The sequence below is a fragment of the Mytilus edulis genome, chromosome 12 (assembly GCF_963676685.1).
Source record: "Mytilus edulis chromosome 12, xbMytEdul2.2, whole genome shotgun sequence".
Lineage (NCBI taxonomy): Eukaryota > Metazoa > Mollusca > Bivalvia > Mytilida > Mytilidae > Mytilus > Mytilus edulis.
The window spans coordinates 78,435,428-78,451,459 of record NC_092355.1 but is presented as its reverse complement, the minus strand read 5'-3'; the positions used below and the strand labels follow the sequence as shown (position 1 = coordinate 78,451,459).

The following is a 16,032-nucleotide window of genomic DNA, read 5'->3' as shown; positions in this document are numbered from 1 at the left end:
AAAGATTTGTCTTTAGAAAATATCAAATATCGAGTAGAAATCATTTTAAAACAACTTCAACCTTTTCATACATTTCTGGTGGAGAGAATAATTTTGTTATCACTTAAATGTAAAAGCTTTAAATCAAATCCATATGCTCTAGATATTACACTGAAAGGAAACACAATAACTTCTTTCATTTATCTTCCTCCTGTGTATAGGAGCACATTAGCTATAATATTGATTTCTAATTACATGTATAGCTGGGGTTTATGACATTCATCATAATAATAAGAAGAAGTAAACTAGTGTGAATAAAACAATAAAAGGGCATTGATTTTGAAAGATATGTAATTAATGATAAATATTTATATACTTTATAACAAATACAAAAGTGATTATTTTTAGGAAACTCAGTGGTACATGTATGTTATTAAATATATAAAACCAGATGCTTCGCAGGGCGTAGCTTTATACGACCCCAGAGGTTGAACCCTGAACGTTTGGGGCAAGTATGGACACAACATTCAAGCTGGATTCAGCTCTAAATTTGGATTGTGATTAAATAGTTGACACAGCATAGGTTTCTGACACAGAATTAATGTGTTCTAATGAACTTAAAATTTTTGTTTTCTCTTAGAGCAATTCACTATGCTGTTCAATATTAATCCTCTCAAAAAATGTTTGAAGAAATTTTCTTTTTATTTATGAAATTTCAAATGAGAAAAATTGAACCCAATTTTTTAATCACATCCCCCTTTCCCTTATTGCAAAACAAATATCAATTAAAATATTCTAATGGAGTTTGCAACAATAACTACTCATTTAAATACATCATAAAATATTAAGATGTAAAAAAACACCTTGTTATCACTGAATGGTATTGGTAAAGATTAATTAAATTTATCAGTTGGTAGTAAAAAGTGAATATACATTGTATATTGTATATAACAAAGATTTAAGTTGATTCTGGACAAAGAAAGATAACTCCAATTAAAAAAAAATTCTTGCAATAAGATTTTTCTTGCTTACTATTTTGGACAAAGAAAGATAACTTTAATTAAAAAAAATTTGCTATTTCACAATATTGTGAAATTAGATATTTCTTGCCATTGCACAATACTGTGCAATTGAAAAGACTTGCTGTTGCACAATACTTACTATAATAATTTTAGATCCTGATTTGGACAAAGTTGAAAACTGGGCCCAAAATCAAAAATCGAAGTACATGTTTAGATTCAGCATATCAAAGAGGCCCAAGAATTAAATTTTTGTTAAAATCAAACTTAATTTAATTTTGGACCCTTTGGACCTTAATGTAGGCCAATTTGAAAACAGGACCAAAAATGAAGAATCTACTTACACAGTTAGATTTGGCATATCAAAGAACCCCATTTATTTAATTTTTGATGAAATCAAAAAAGTTTAATTTTGGACCCAGATTTGGACCAACTTGAAAACTGGGTCTAAAATCAAGAATCTAAGAACATTTTTAGATTCAACATATCAAAGAACCCAACCGATTCATTTTTTGTCAAATTCAAACTAAGTTTAATTTTGGACCCTTTGGACTCTGAAAATCAATACCAACCTTCCTTTTATGGTCATTAACCTTGTGTTTAAATTTCATAGATTTCTATTAATTTATACTAACGTTATGGTGCGAAAACCAAGAGAAATGCTTATTTTGGTCCCTTTTTGGCCCCTAATTCCTAAACTGTTGGGACCTAAACTCCCAAAATCAATACCAATCTTCCTTTTGTCGTCATAAACATTATATTTAAATTTCATAGATTTCTATTAATTTAAACTAAAGTTATTGTGCGAAAACCAAGAATAATGCTTATTTGGGCCCTTTTTTGGCCCCTAATTCCTAAACTGTTGAAACCAAAACTCCCAAAATCAATACCAACCTTCCTTTTATGGTCATAAACCTTGTGTAAAAATTTCATAGATTTCTATTCAATTTTACTAAAGTTATAGTGCGAAAACTAAAAGTATTCGGACGACGACAACGACAACGACGACGACGAAGCAGACGACGACGCCAACGTGATAGCAATATACGACGAATTTTTTTTCAAAATTTGCGGTCGTATAAAAACCTCTCAATACTAAAATTGGACCGAAAAAGTTTGTACATGTTATGACCCTGACATTTTCTTCTTCAATGCATGTCATGACCTGCATTTTCAGTTTTAGAGTTTGACACCTGTATGAGGTAATCACTCATATAAAGAGTGACAGTCTACTAACTACATGACTTGTTAGTAGATCTTGACTTGCTGATCATTATTGTGATTTTAAGTGTCTATTTATATTTCATATTTTATATCGTAAGACAAATCACAAAAAAATGGTGAAAATCGTCATTAAAGGGCAGCATTTCCAATTAGGAGTCGTCGGACAATTTCCTTAATATGGTCTTAACTGTAGATCTTGTCTTGCTGATCATTTTTGCTCGTTTAATATCTATAATTTCTAAAGATAAAAGGCAAAAACTATAAAAATAGGGTAAAAATCATCATCAAAGGGCAATAACTCTAATAAGGAGTGGACTGACGATTTCGACCTTCGTAAAACTTATTTGTAGAACTTGTCCCGCTGATCATTTTTGCATTTTAAAATTTCTGTCTACCTATTATAGTTTTCAAGATAATAGGCAAAAATATAAAAACAAGAGGCTCCTGGGAGCCTGATATCGCTCACATGGCTGTAATTTCAGTTTCAAGCATTTGACTTATTTGTAGATCTTACTTTGCTGAACAATTTTGTCATTTACACTTTCTCTCTTTCTATAATAATATGACCGGACTGGATCGCATGTCAATAAGAGGGGGAACTAGCTGACCTTCTGTGACCCAGTTCTGATCATATTAATTTGTAGGGGAACTAACTCTGAATAGTGATGGTAGAGCATAGGTAACGCATTGTCTGGTTTTCTTTATATAACGCACAAGAAGTCAATAAAAACTAAATCCGATGATTGTATATTAATTATTCTCAAATAGATAAGCATTCATATTTACAACACAAGTCATACATGTATACTCATATGCGACTAAGTCACCATGATGTGACAAAGCCTGAAATTCTACAATCCTCTAAATTACACAAAGTTCATATATCCAAGTCCCTTTCTAAACTCATTCTCCTTAATTTCAATAATCATTTAGTGTATATTATAGTAACTTGACCAATCAAAATACATAACTCCCAAAAAGGGGAGGGTAATTATATTAATCCTTACTGTTGAACATATGGTCCCTTAGATAATTTTTATCAATTACAAGCTAATAGTTAAAGTATAAAATTATGTAACTAAAATATAACACTTCTATTGTATTTTATCTTAAATAGGAAATAGCTAATTACAGTCTTATTGTAATATTTTGAAGGTGCTTATAGCTTTACCTCAAGTTTACCTTAATCCGTAATCCAGAATTAAGAAAGACAGTCTAATTATATTCTCTTTAAGATGTGAACTATTTGCAATAAGCCCTTACTCAGTTTTGACATGTTGATATTCTAACACTTTAATTCAACCTTAAAGTAATAAAGAAAATATAGATTTATTTATATAAAACTATTCAAAATTATTGCCAAGGAAAAATACCTCATTTTTCCTTGGTGATATACATATTAAAGATAATACATAACCCAAAACTGTAAAATTTCCTAACTAAAGGCTCTAAAGAGCCTGTGTTGCTCACCTTGGTTAATGTGAATATTCAACAAAGGACACTCTCCAACATAGAAGACGAGAATAGAACTCATGACAAAAATCTCTATTTTGTTGATCTTGTATTACTGATCTTTTAGGACGTTCAGTTTCCTTATTAATAGATCTTGCCTTGCTGATCATTTTTGTGATTTAAAGTGTAAATTATCTTTTTTATTTAAATCATATAAGGCATAACAGAAACAAAAAGTGCTCTCTCTAATGTCATAGTTTTCATGATATTAGGCAAAAATGAAAAAAAAAATTGTCATTTATGGGCAATGACTACTATAAGAATTTATCTAACAGTTTTGACGTAATTGGACAATTGGTAGAGCTAATTATTCTAAACATATTATGCTCCTTTCAGATTTTCTCTAATTATAAACGGTTAAAATATAATAGACTAAACTTGCATTTTACCCTTATGTTCTACTTTTAACCATGTCAGCTATGTTGGTTGGTAGTCGGGGTCATCTGACACAATATTTTAACTAGATACCCTAATGATGGTTGTGGACAAGTTTAATTTAATTTGTCTCAGTAGTTTCAGAGAAGATTTTTGTAAAAGATTACAAAAATTTACAAAAAAATCATTAAATATTGAATATGAAGGGCAATAACTCCTTAACGGGTCAATTGACCATTTTGGTCATGTTGACTTATTTGTAGATCTTACTTTGCTGAACAATTTTGCTTTTACAGTTTAGGCCACGTTTTTTTAATTTGTTGGTTTACGGATTTTCCCCATGAAAAAGTCGGGTCGATCTTTCGGGAAAAAAAAGAAGACAGAAAAATATGCAAAATAAATATATATTTCACCTTTCTAACAATATGTTTGTTATGCTATTTTGTCATCATTTCTTAAATTATAGTTCGCTGAAATATTCTTGCTCAGCTGTCATAAATATCGCATGACATTGTCTTATAATTTCCCGTTAAAAAGGGGTGTGTGCACGGACAAAGTCGAAATTAAATCGTCATTTCACAAACAAGAAAAACAAATTTCCGTTTTTTATCCAAATGGACATTATTTTTTTTTTATTATCTATGAAACAAGAAAATTCTAAATGATTTCTTGATATTCAGTACTTTTACTTGGTGCCTTCCACCTGTCCACATTTGGACAAGTCTATTTCTATGTGATGATGCATCTTACGGACTGTTGACAAATAAGGGAAACGAACTTATTGTGTAATAGGTTTTAAACACAGATTTCGTTCCGCAAAATTATTTGCACAAACGACATTTCAAGGTCAGTTATAATTGATTTGTCTATTTTTAGAAACGTAAACTGGAAGTTTTATTTTTTCACAACAGAAAGTGTTATCAATTTTGTTAGTGATTAATGCATTTCATTTCATAAAAAAAGAAGATTTTAATTATTTTTCAGGGATAATGTATTTGTTAGGGTCAGCGGGAATATAAAAGCATGAAAAGTCAATTTTATTTTTATTCTGGAAATCGGCAAAATTGGGTCGGCAGATCCCTAAACCAACAAATTGAAAAATCCAGGCCTTATCTAGATCTCTATCCATTATTGAATTCAAAATAATAAACAAAAACTACAAACTATCCTTAAAATTACCAATTCAGGGGCAGCAACCCATCAACAGGTTGTCTGATGTGTCTGAAAATTTCAGGGCAGATAGATGTTGACCTTATGAGCATTTTCTTTTCAGTCAGATTTGTTCTAAATGCTTTGGTTACAGAGATATAAGCCAAAAACGGCATTTTACCCTAATGTTCTATTTTTAGCCATGGCAACCACTTAACCATGAAAATGAGGTCAAGGTCAGATGACACCTGCCAGTTGGACATGAACACCTTACAATCATTCCATACACCAAATATAGTAGACCTATTATTGCTTATAGTATCTGAGATATGGACTTAACCACGAAAACTTAACCTTGTTCACTGATCCAAGAAATGAGGTCGAGGTCAAGTGAAAACTGTCTTACAGGCATGAGGACCTTGCAAGGTACGCACATACCAAATATAATAGTTATCATATTAGTCATAATAAGAGAGAAATTAAGAATACTTAAAATCTTAACTTTTTTTTTCAAGTAGTCACTGAACCATGAAAATAAAGTCAAGGACAATTGACAAATTACAAACGGAAACTTCCTAACATAAGGCATCTTTTTACAACGTATGAAGAACCCAGGTCTTCTACCTTCTGAAATATTAAGTTTTTAAGAGGTGAGCTAACGCCGCCGTCACTGCCAGATCACTATCCCTAAGTCAAGCTTTCGGCGACAGAAGTCGCAGGCTCGACAAAAACAATACATTTATCTCCCTTTTTATGCATTCTAATACAAAATTAACAAATCATTCAATTATCAACGTACTGAAATTCAAAAACTTGCTTTCTTTTGTTTACTCTTGAATGAAATAGAAGACATCTGATCATTTTGTTGATTATTAAAGAAATCACATAACAACAAATTCTTGAATTATAAAATGACGACTAAACTTAGTAAAAGGCCGGTAAAGCATGGAATAAAGTGCCTCAAACATGTATAGATTATCGGGTTTTCTACACATTGATATCGTAAAATATCAGCCGCGAGCCACATTGTGAACCTTTTTGTCGAGTGAGCGTAGCGAACGAGCTAAAAAGTTTCACATTGTGTTGAGCGGCTGATATTTTACGATATCTTTACGTAGAAACCCCGATTATCTGTTTATCGTTCTATTAATGGTCTTTTTTCCTCTCCCGAAGACAGTTTTACGCTTGACGAAAGCAAGCTTGATAACGTCTCCTCTCGCATCGTGACGTCGCTGATAACTTCTCCTCTCACATTGTGACGTCGCTGATAATGCCTGGTCTCGTTTTGAAGTCTTGATAAGAGAATTACTGAGTGACAGAGCAGGGTGATACATGTATAGGCGTAGGGAAGGACGATAAATAATATTATCCAATCAAAATCGTGATAATAAATAAATTGAATTAGAATTTAAAATTGTTTGTTCAAGACAATAAAGAATATTTATTTTTTTAAGAGAATTTTCTCCTGAAGTATTTTGGTTTTGTAATATTTGATTTCTGAGTTTTATATTTCTTTATCTTTTGTAACTTATTTTCTAATTGATTCAATGTAAGCATATGTAATTCAACACCATATGTACCTGTAAGTAGTCCATCACTTCTTTATACTGTCCCCTTTTCCATGTTGCTGCTAGATCATATGGAGTCTCACCCTGAAATACAGACAAATCTTTATATTACTTTCATGTCTTAATTTCAAAGACTTTTGTAACACATATCTGACAATTAGTAAGACCAGTAGCAGCTGAGTGTTTTATTTTATTTTTACATATGCTAACCATATCATTTTAGTTCATTAAATAAATCTCTTCAGACAACATTCAGATTATTGTTCAAAATTTTCTGAAGACTTCAAAAAGGCTTTTAACTCTTTTTTTTTTAAAGGATATGAATAAATGCTCCTTCTGTCCCCATTTGGTCTTCTTTATTTCTTTGCAGTTTAAAGAATGATAAATGCATTCTTATCTACATAAGGGGTGTGGGATTTGGGGGGGATTTCTTCCTTAACTATCTTCTTACATTTTTTGGACACATTATTGATAGATATTATTCACTATTCTTTATATTATTGCATCCAATTATTTTCTATTCATTAATTGTTTGCCTATATCTCTAGAACCCTCCACAGCCTCATATATCTGTAAACTCACACCACACCCTCCTATATCTGTATACCCACACCACACTCTCCTATATCTGAATACCCCACCCACACCCTCCTATATCTGTATATACCAAACCACACCCTCCTATATCTGAATACCCACAACAAACCCTCCTATAACTGTATACCCCACCCACACCCTCCTATATCTGTATATACCTAACCATACCCTCCTATATCTGGGACAATACCCCTAATGCGCCTTGAAATGAGGAACACAAAAGTCACGTGTAAACAAAAAATCTCTGTGTAGTGATATTTGACACATTTCTATGATAAACAAATAACTGAGCTGAACCATTAGTGTTAATTTAGAAAATACGGGAACACAGAATAAATGTGTAAAAACCATGGAGCTATGAAATGTGTTCAAAGTATTAAAATTTCAAAGAACTTATTGTGTTAAAATTGGGATTTTTTACCATGAGGAGCGACATCGCAAAAGGATACTCGGGGTTTGCTAAATTACGGAAAAATGAATCACACTTCGTACCCCGAAAATTTAACCACATATGTAAAAATGTCTCAGCTTCGAAACAAGCCATCATACATATACAAGTTTACGATATGGGCTGAGCAACAGAAGAAAACGTTACCATTACGGCCTATGGAATAACAATTGCGCATATTGCCCCATCTTGTGAGACAGGATCCAGAGATGTCTTAAGCTAATTTCACCTTGTACACCACAGAAAATTGTTAAAATGATGGTTAGTAGTTTTTTATTTATACCTAGTTATCATAAATGATTTCAGATAAATATTATTGATAAAGAACAGCAAAAATTCAATAAAATTTTCACTTTTAAATGCATTACTGGCACGGGGCTGAACACTTTTTTTAGGCACAGTCATAACTTTGTTTACCCCCGAGAGATCCGAAATGAATTGTTTATTCAATTGAAAAAGGCAAGAAAAAACTTACATGTAATATAAATAAATTGTAAGTAAACATGACACAATATAGTCTTTGTTATGCAATTATCACTCTAGTCTACAGGAATAGCTTATAATCAAGGGAGATAACACACTTCACACGAGTAAAGTGAGATACATCATACATGTGCTTTTATCCAATGATTTGACCCTGGTCAGTAGATATCATATGCAAATAAACAGAAAAAAACATGTACATGTATTAAGAAAATCACGAATTACTATTGTTAATGCACACGAGCAAAACACAAGATATTGTCATTTCTCAGTGAAAAAGGGGGAGGGTCAAACCTTCTTGAACACAATATTGCTATTCAACTACATGTATTAAGCTAGTTAGCTACTACTCATTGCTTCTAATATAAACAGTTTAAATGAAGGTGGCTAAGCCACAAGGGAGAAGCATTTTTCTTTCTTTGTGATAAAATTTTCAAGAATTAGATTTTTCTCTCTCAATAATACTTATGTATTTAAATTAAATGATAACACAGTTTGAGTTAATTGTTTTTGTCTTATTTCAGTTCCAGACATATCATTACTTTTAAATATGAGATGACAAACTAAAGGTTTTAAAAAGTCCTGAATAACTGGTAAGCATTTTGATTTATTAGGTAAGCTCTAAATTATTTATTTATGGTATTTGTGCAAGTGAAATTACAGTCGGTATGTTAAAAATATGCTTATATGAAAACTGTTGCTATGGTCTTGCTATTAAATGAAAAGGCTTGGTTACTGGTCTTTTCGACTCAACATTTCGAGTTAAATCTTGCGTCAACTGATTCTCATGTAACACTACAAACTCTATTTAGCACTATTTTGATCTGTCATTATTTAATGACGCCATAATACGTGTGATGTCACAATGTTTCCTTTAATACCTCATGTGGATTTCTCACTGATAAAGGGTTTTCACTGAAATACATGTAAAAAGCCTTTTTTTCTCAAATAGAATTATGTGAATGGACAAGTTTTGAAAATTTGCACTTCATTGCACTCTAATTACATGATAAGAATGACTTTCCCAGTAGTTTTGAGGGGTTTCCACAGTATTATATACCAGATGTCCACTAGTAAGAATAGTTATTTTGCTGGGTTTTTTTTATGAAATCTACATTTTTGCATAATTTCTCTGTCAAAATGCACTTTAAGACACAAGAAAATGTTATAGAATGCTTTAATAGGGTCTGTGTATTGTTATTTAAGGTTATCATCAGAAGTTTTGTCCTTGTTTTGACTAGTAAAGGTATACTGGAAGAAATTAATTATACATGCACGTTGTATTAAAAATAAATGAATATAGCGATAAAAGTGTCATTGCCATATAGTGCTGAAATGACTTTATTTTTTTCAGAAATGGACAAAAATACACAGATTTATTCAGAATGTCATACCGATGAAGATCACCTAAAAATATTTGGAAAAATCAGAACTATGGATTTCAATATGGGACAATACCCCTAATGCGCCTTGAAATGAGGAACACAAAAGTCACGTGTAAACAAAAAATCTCTGTGTAGTGATATTTGACACATTTCTATGATAAACAAATAACTGAGCTGAACCATTAGTGTTAATTTAGAAAATAAGGGAACACAGAATAAATGTGTAAAAACCATGGAGCTATGAAATGTGTTCAAAGTATTAAAATTTCAAAGAACTTATTGTGTTAAAATTGGGATTTTTTACCACGAGGAGCGACATCGCAAAAGGATACTCGGGGTTTGCTAAATTACGGAAAAATGAATCACACTTCGTACCCCGAAAATTTAACCACATATGTAAAAATGTCTCAGCTTCGAAACAAGCCATCATACATATACAAGTTTACGATATGGGCTGAGCAACAGAAGAAAACGTTACCATTACGGCCTATGGAATAACAATTGCGCATATTGCCCCATCTGTATATACCCACAACAAACCCTCCTATATCTGTATACCCCACCCACACCCTCCTATATCTGTATACCCTCCTATATCTGTATACCAACAAAACATCCTCCTATATCTGTATACCAACACCACACCATCCTATATCTGTATACCCCCTCCAATCCCTCCTATATCTGTATATATCCAACCATACCCTCCTATATCTGTATACCCTATCCACACCCTCCTATATCTGTATACCCTATCGACACCCATCTATATCTGAATATTCCCAACCATACCCTCCTATATCTGTAAACAAACACAACACCCTACTATATCTGTATACCCCATCCACACCATACTATATATGTATACCCTATCCACACCCTCCCATATCTGTATACCCATCAGCACCCTCCTATATCTGTATACCCCATCCACACACTCCTATATCTGTATACCCAATCTAAACCCTTCTATATCTGTATACCCTATCCACACCCTCCTATGTCTGTATACCCCATCCACACCTTCCTATATATGTTTACCCCATCTACACCCTCCTATATTTGTATACCTATCCATACCCTCCTATATCTGTATACCCCATCTACACCCTCCTATATTTTTATACCTATCCATACCCTCCTATGTCTGTATATCCCATGCACATCCTCCTATATTAGTGTACCCATTCACACTCTCCTATATCTGTATACCCCATCCATACCCTCCTATATCTGTATACCCCATCCACATATTCCTATATATGTATACCCCATCCACACCCTTCTATATCTGTATACCCAACAGCACCCTCTTATATATGTATACCCCATACACAACCTCCTATATCTGTTTACCCAACAACACCCTCCTATATCTGTATACCCCATACACACCCTCCTATGTCTGTATACCCTATCCACATCCTCCTATATTAGTGTACCCATTCACACTCTCCTATATCTGTATACCGCATCAACACCCTCCTATATCTGTATACGCCATCTATACCCTCCTATATCTGTATACCCCATCTATACCCTCCGATATCTGTATACCCCATCCACACCCTCCTATATCTGTATACCCCATCCACAACCTCCTATATCTGTATACCCAACAACACCCTCCTATATCTGTATACCCCATCCACACCCTTCTATGTCTGTATACCCTATCCACATCCTCCTATATTAGTGTACCCATTCACACCCTCCAATATCTGTATACCCCACCAACACCCTCCTATATCTGTATACCCCATCCACACCCTCCTATATCTGTATACCCCATCAACACCCTCCTATATCTGTATACCCCATCAGCACCCTCCTATATCTGTATACCCCATCCACACCCTCCTATATCTGTATACCCTATCCACACCCTCCTATGTCTGTATATCCCATGCACATCCTCCTATATATGTATACCCTATCCACACCCTCCTATCTCTGTATACCCTATCCACAACCTCCTATGTCTGTATACCCAATCCAAACCCTCCTATATCTGTATACCCCATCTACACCCTCCTATATCTGTATACACTGTCCACACCTCCATAAAACTTTTTCATATCTTAAAGTTAAATTTGAATGATCTATTGCCTTCAAAAAGAATCCATTTGACCAAACTTATATTATACATCATTTTAGTGATGCATTACTTAATAGTTAAACACAGGTCATATACTATAAAATATTACCTTATGTGTTGTAACCAAGGGACTGGCACCTCCTTGTTCTACCAGACATCTTGTGATTTGTAGATGTCCCTCCCCAGCAGCCCAATGTAAAGCTGTGTATCCATCTCTCTATAATATAACCAAATAACATGTAATTATAATGGACAATACTTTGTAATCAATATCAATAATATACAACATATCCTACAACTGACATTAAAACTTGTCTGATAAACCTGATATCTTAAAAAAATATTTTTTTCAAGAAATGTGTAAAATAATTATATCAATGGATTCAGTAGAACAAAACAAGCAAAATGAGACCCCACTTTATATGATTCTTACAAATATTTGTTTCGTTAAAACTGTCTGATTAACAACAAGAATTAGTGTAGATTCAGTATAGTCATTCATTTTAATAAAAAAAAAATTAAATTCAAGAAACATGAAAAGGAGTAATATTTTCTGATTCAGAACAATAATATGATTAAAATGAGACCCCAGATAACATACATTTGTGGTGTCGATCTTACATCCTCTATCAATGAGGAGTCTACAGATCTCCAGGTGTCCTCCCCACCTGACAGCCCACATTAATGCTGTCCATCCACTACCCTGGAATAATACAAATGACATCAAAACTAGTCTGATAAACTGGACAATGTTGTGTAATAAATATAAACAAAATATATATCACATGAATCAGTGGTCAAAACTGAATAAAATGACCAGTCACACTTGTATTTATATTGTATATAAACAACAAATAAACATGTTTTGTTGCGAAATGTCAAAACTTCCATTAAATCTGATATCTTAAAAAATTTTTTTTTTCAAGAAATGTGTAAAATAATTATATCAATGGATTCAGTAGAACAAAACAAGTAAAATGAAACCCCACTTTATATGATTCTTACAAATATTTGTTCATTAAAACTGTCTAATTAACAACAGGAATTAATGTAGATTCAGTATAATTGTTCATTTTAATAAAATATCTTTTTTTAGGAACATGAAAAGTAGTAATATTTTCTAATTCAGAACAATAATAGGAGTAAAATGAGACCCCACTTTATATGATTCTTACAAATATTTGTTCATTAAACCTGTCTAATTAACAACAGGATTTAGTGTAGATTAATAGTAATGTGATCAGACTAAGTAGATAACATACATCTGTGATGTCGATCTTACATTCTGTATCAATGAGGAGTCTACAGATCTCCAGGTGTCCTCTACCGGCAGCCAACATTAATGCTGTCCGTCCTAACTCCTGGAATAATACAACTGACATCAAAACTTGTCTCATAAACTGGACAATGTTGTGTAATTAATATAAACAAAATATATATCACATGAATCAGTGGTCAAAACTGAATAAAATGACCAGTCACACTTGTATTTATATTGTATATAAACAAAAAATAAACATGTTTTGTTGTGAAATGTCAAAACTTCCATTAAACCTGATATCTTAAAAAAATATTTTTTTCAAGAAATGTGTAAAATAATTATATCAAAGGATTCAGTAGAACAAAACTAACAAAATGAGACCCCACTTTATATGATTCTTACAAATATTTGTTCATTAAAACTGTCTAATTAACAATATGATTTTGTGTAGATTCAGTATAACTATTCATTTTGATAAAATATCTTTTTAAAGAAACATGAAAAGGAGTTATATTTTCTAATTCAGTACAATAAAACGAGTAAAATGAGACCCCACTTTATATGATTCTTACACATATTTGTTCATTAAACCCGTCTAATTAACAACATGATTTAGTGTAGATTAATAGTGATGTGATCAGACTAAGTAGATAACATACATTTGTGATGTCGATCTTACATCTTCTATCAATGAGGAGTTTACAGATCTCCAGGTGTGTTACCCAGGCAGCCCTCATTAATGCTGTCTTTCCATGCCACTGGAATAATACAACTGACATCAAAACTTGTCTGATAAACTGGACAATGTTGTGTAATAAATATAAACAAAATATATATCACATGAATCAGTGGTAAAAACTGAATAACATGACCAGTCACACTTGTATTTATATTGTATATAAACAATAAATAAACATGTTTTGTTGTGAAATGTCAAAACTTCCATTAAACCTGATATCTTAAAAAAATATTTTTTTCAAGAAATGTGTGAAATAGTTATATCAATGGATTCAGTAGAACAAAACAAGTAAAATGAGACCCCACTTTATATAATTATTACAAATATTTGTTCGTTTAACTGTCTAATTAACAACAGGATTTAAGTGTAGATTCATTATTCAACTGTCAAGTTAATTTTTTTTTTTAAGAAATGAATAAAATATTTATATTAATGGATTCATTAAAATTCTCTGAGTAAAATGACATCTCACTTTATATAATTCTAACAAGTATTTGTTAATATAATGATTAAATCTGTCTGATTAACATGATTCAGAATAATGATCAATTTTTTAAAAAGTAACTTTTTCAAAGAAATATGAAAAATAGTTACATTTCCTGATTTAGTACAAGGAGACAAACAAAATGAGACCCCACTTTATATGATTCTTGTCTAATAAACAATATAATTTTGTATATATTAAGGAATGTGGTCAAAGTGAGCAATAACATACATGTGTGATATTTGTTTTACTTCCGCTGTTAAACCTTGGTGTAAAAAATGGTCTTGTAAAGAACTTTATCAACTATAATTCAAAACAAACAAAAACAATTAACGAGAGAAAAAAAAAAACCTTTATGCATTTTTTTTCTCTCATTAAAACTGTTAAATTAAAAACAGATTTTGATTTAATATCGAATTCAGTATAATGATATAAGTATCAGTTTCCATACAGATTTATAGATTATCGTTGGTTATCTCAACAAGATTAATTTTCTCGCTTGAGCCAGTCACGGCGAAAGCGAGAAAAGCAATCGAGTTGAGATGACCAATGATAATCTGTTTATCGCTATTTTACCTATGACGACGTTGTCAATTTCATGTCAATTTCATTAGCAACGCCACGCTCCTTAGTTTCTAGCAATACTTTTCCATCTCAAGCGAGTAGCATGATATGAAAATTATCACAAAAAAATATCAAAGGAAAAATGCACAAAATAGCGATAAATATTATTATATTATTTCAGAAGTAACTTGTAGTTATGTGTTTTATACTGCTTATGTACAATCTGTTATGTTCTGGAGTAACATGTAGGTGTGTGTTTTATACTGCTGGTGTACAATCTGTTATGTTCTGAAGAAACTTGTAGTTATGTGTTTTATACTGTTTGTGTATAATCTGTTATGTTCTGAAGTAACATGTAGTTTTATGTTTTATACTGCTTGTGTACAATGTTATGTTCTGAAGTATCTTGTATTTGTATGTTTTATACTGCTTGTGTACAATCTGTTATGTTCTGAAGTAACTTGCAGTTGTGTGTTTTATACTGCTTATTTATACAATCTGTTATGTTCTCAAGTAGCTTGTAGCTGTGTGTTTTATACTGCTGATTGTGTACAATCTGTTATGTTCTGATTTTATACTGCTGATGTACAATCTGTTATGTTCTGAAGTAACCTGTGGTTGAGTGTTTTAAACTGCTTATGTACAATCTGTTATGTTCTGAAGTAACTTGTTATGTGTTTTATACCGCTAATGTACAATCTGTTATGTTCTGTAGTAACTCGTAGTTTTGTGTTTTATTATGCTAATGTACAATCTGTTATGTTCTGAAGTGATTTGTAGTTGTGTGTTTTATATTTCTTATGTACAATTTGTTCTGTTCTGAAGTAACTTGTAGTTGAGTGTTTAATACTGCTTGTGTACAATTTGTTCTGTTCTGAAGTAATTTTTAGAACTTTGTTTGTTTTATACTGCTTATGTACAATCTGTTATGTTCTGAAGCAACTTGTTTTTATATTTTTTATATTTCTGTTATTATAGTTCTAAAGTAAATTGTTGTCGTGTGTTTATGTACAATATTCAACATTTTGAAGTTTTTTATAGTTTTCACTGTTTCACTGTGCTTTAATTTTAAGTAACATGTAGTTTTGTGTCTTTTTTGTACATGTACCATAAAAGGCTGTATCTTCAAATGATTTTTCTATGAATT

General features: G+C 31.9%; 1 protein-coding gene and 1 long non-coding RNA gene across 2 annotated transcripts; one reads left to right on the top strand and one right to left on the bottom strand.

Moving 5' to 3' along the window:
- The first annotated feature begins 7,604 nt into the window (after positions 1-7,604).
- Positions 7,605-10,014, top strand: LOC139499191 (uncharacterized). Its single transcript, XR_011658145.1, has 3 exons — positions 7,605-8,132; positions 8,879-8,947; positions 9,709-10,014. It is a non-coding gene; the product is annotated as an uncharacterized lncRNA (long non-coding RNA).
- Positions 10,015-11,814: 1,800 nt separating this feature from the next.
- Positions 11,815-13,877, bottom strand: LOC139497862 (fibronectin type 3 and ankyrin repeat domains protein 1-like). Its single transcript, XM_071286102.1, has 4 exons — positions 13,758-13,877; positions 13,100-13,198; positions 12,439-12,540; positions 11,815-12,054 (listed from the first exon to the last, which is right to left on the bottom strand). Exons 1-4 carry the CDS (start codon positions 13,875-13,877, stop codon positions 11,926-11,928), a joined length of 450 nt encoding a protein of 149 aa, XP_071142203.1. The 3' UTR covers positions 11,815-11,925.
- Positions 13,878-16,032: the final 2,155 nt, after the last annotated feature.

Bases quoted from the DNA above. Each gene is read 5' to 3' on its own strand.
- LOC139497862 (XM_071286102.1), bottom strand. From the start codon at position 13,877: ATGTCAGTTGTATTATTCCAGTGGCATGGAAAGACAGCATTAATGAGG. The intron at 13,199-13,757 runs GTATGTTATCTA...GTATTATTCCAG, and splicing joins GTAAGATCGACATCACAAAT to GAGTTAGGACGGACAGCATT. The intron at 12,055-12,438 runs GTATGTTATCTG...GTTATATTATAG, and splicing joins GTAAGATCGACACCACAAAT to AGAGATGGATACACAGCTTT.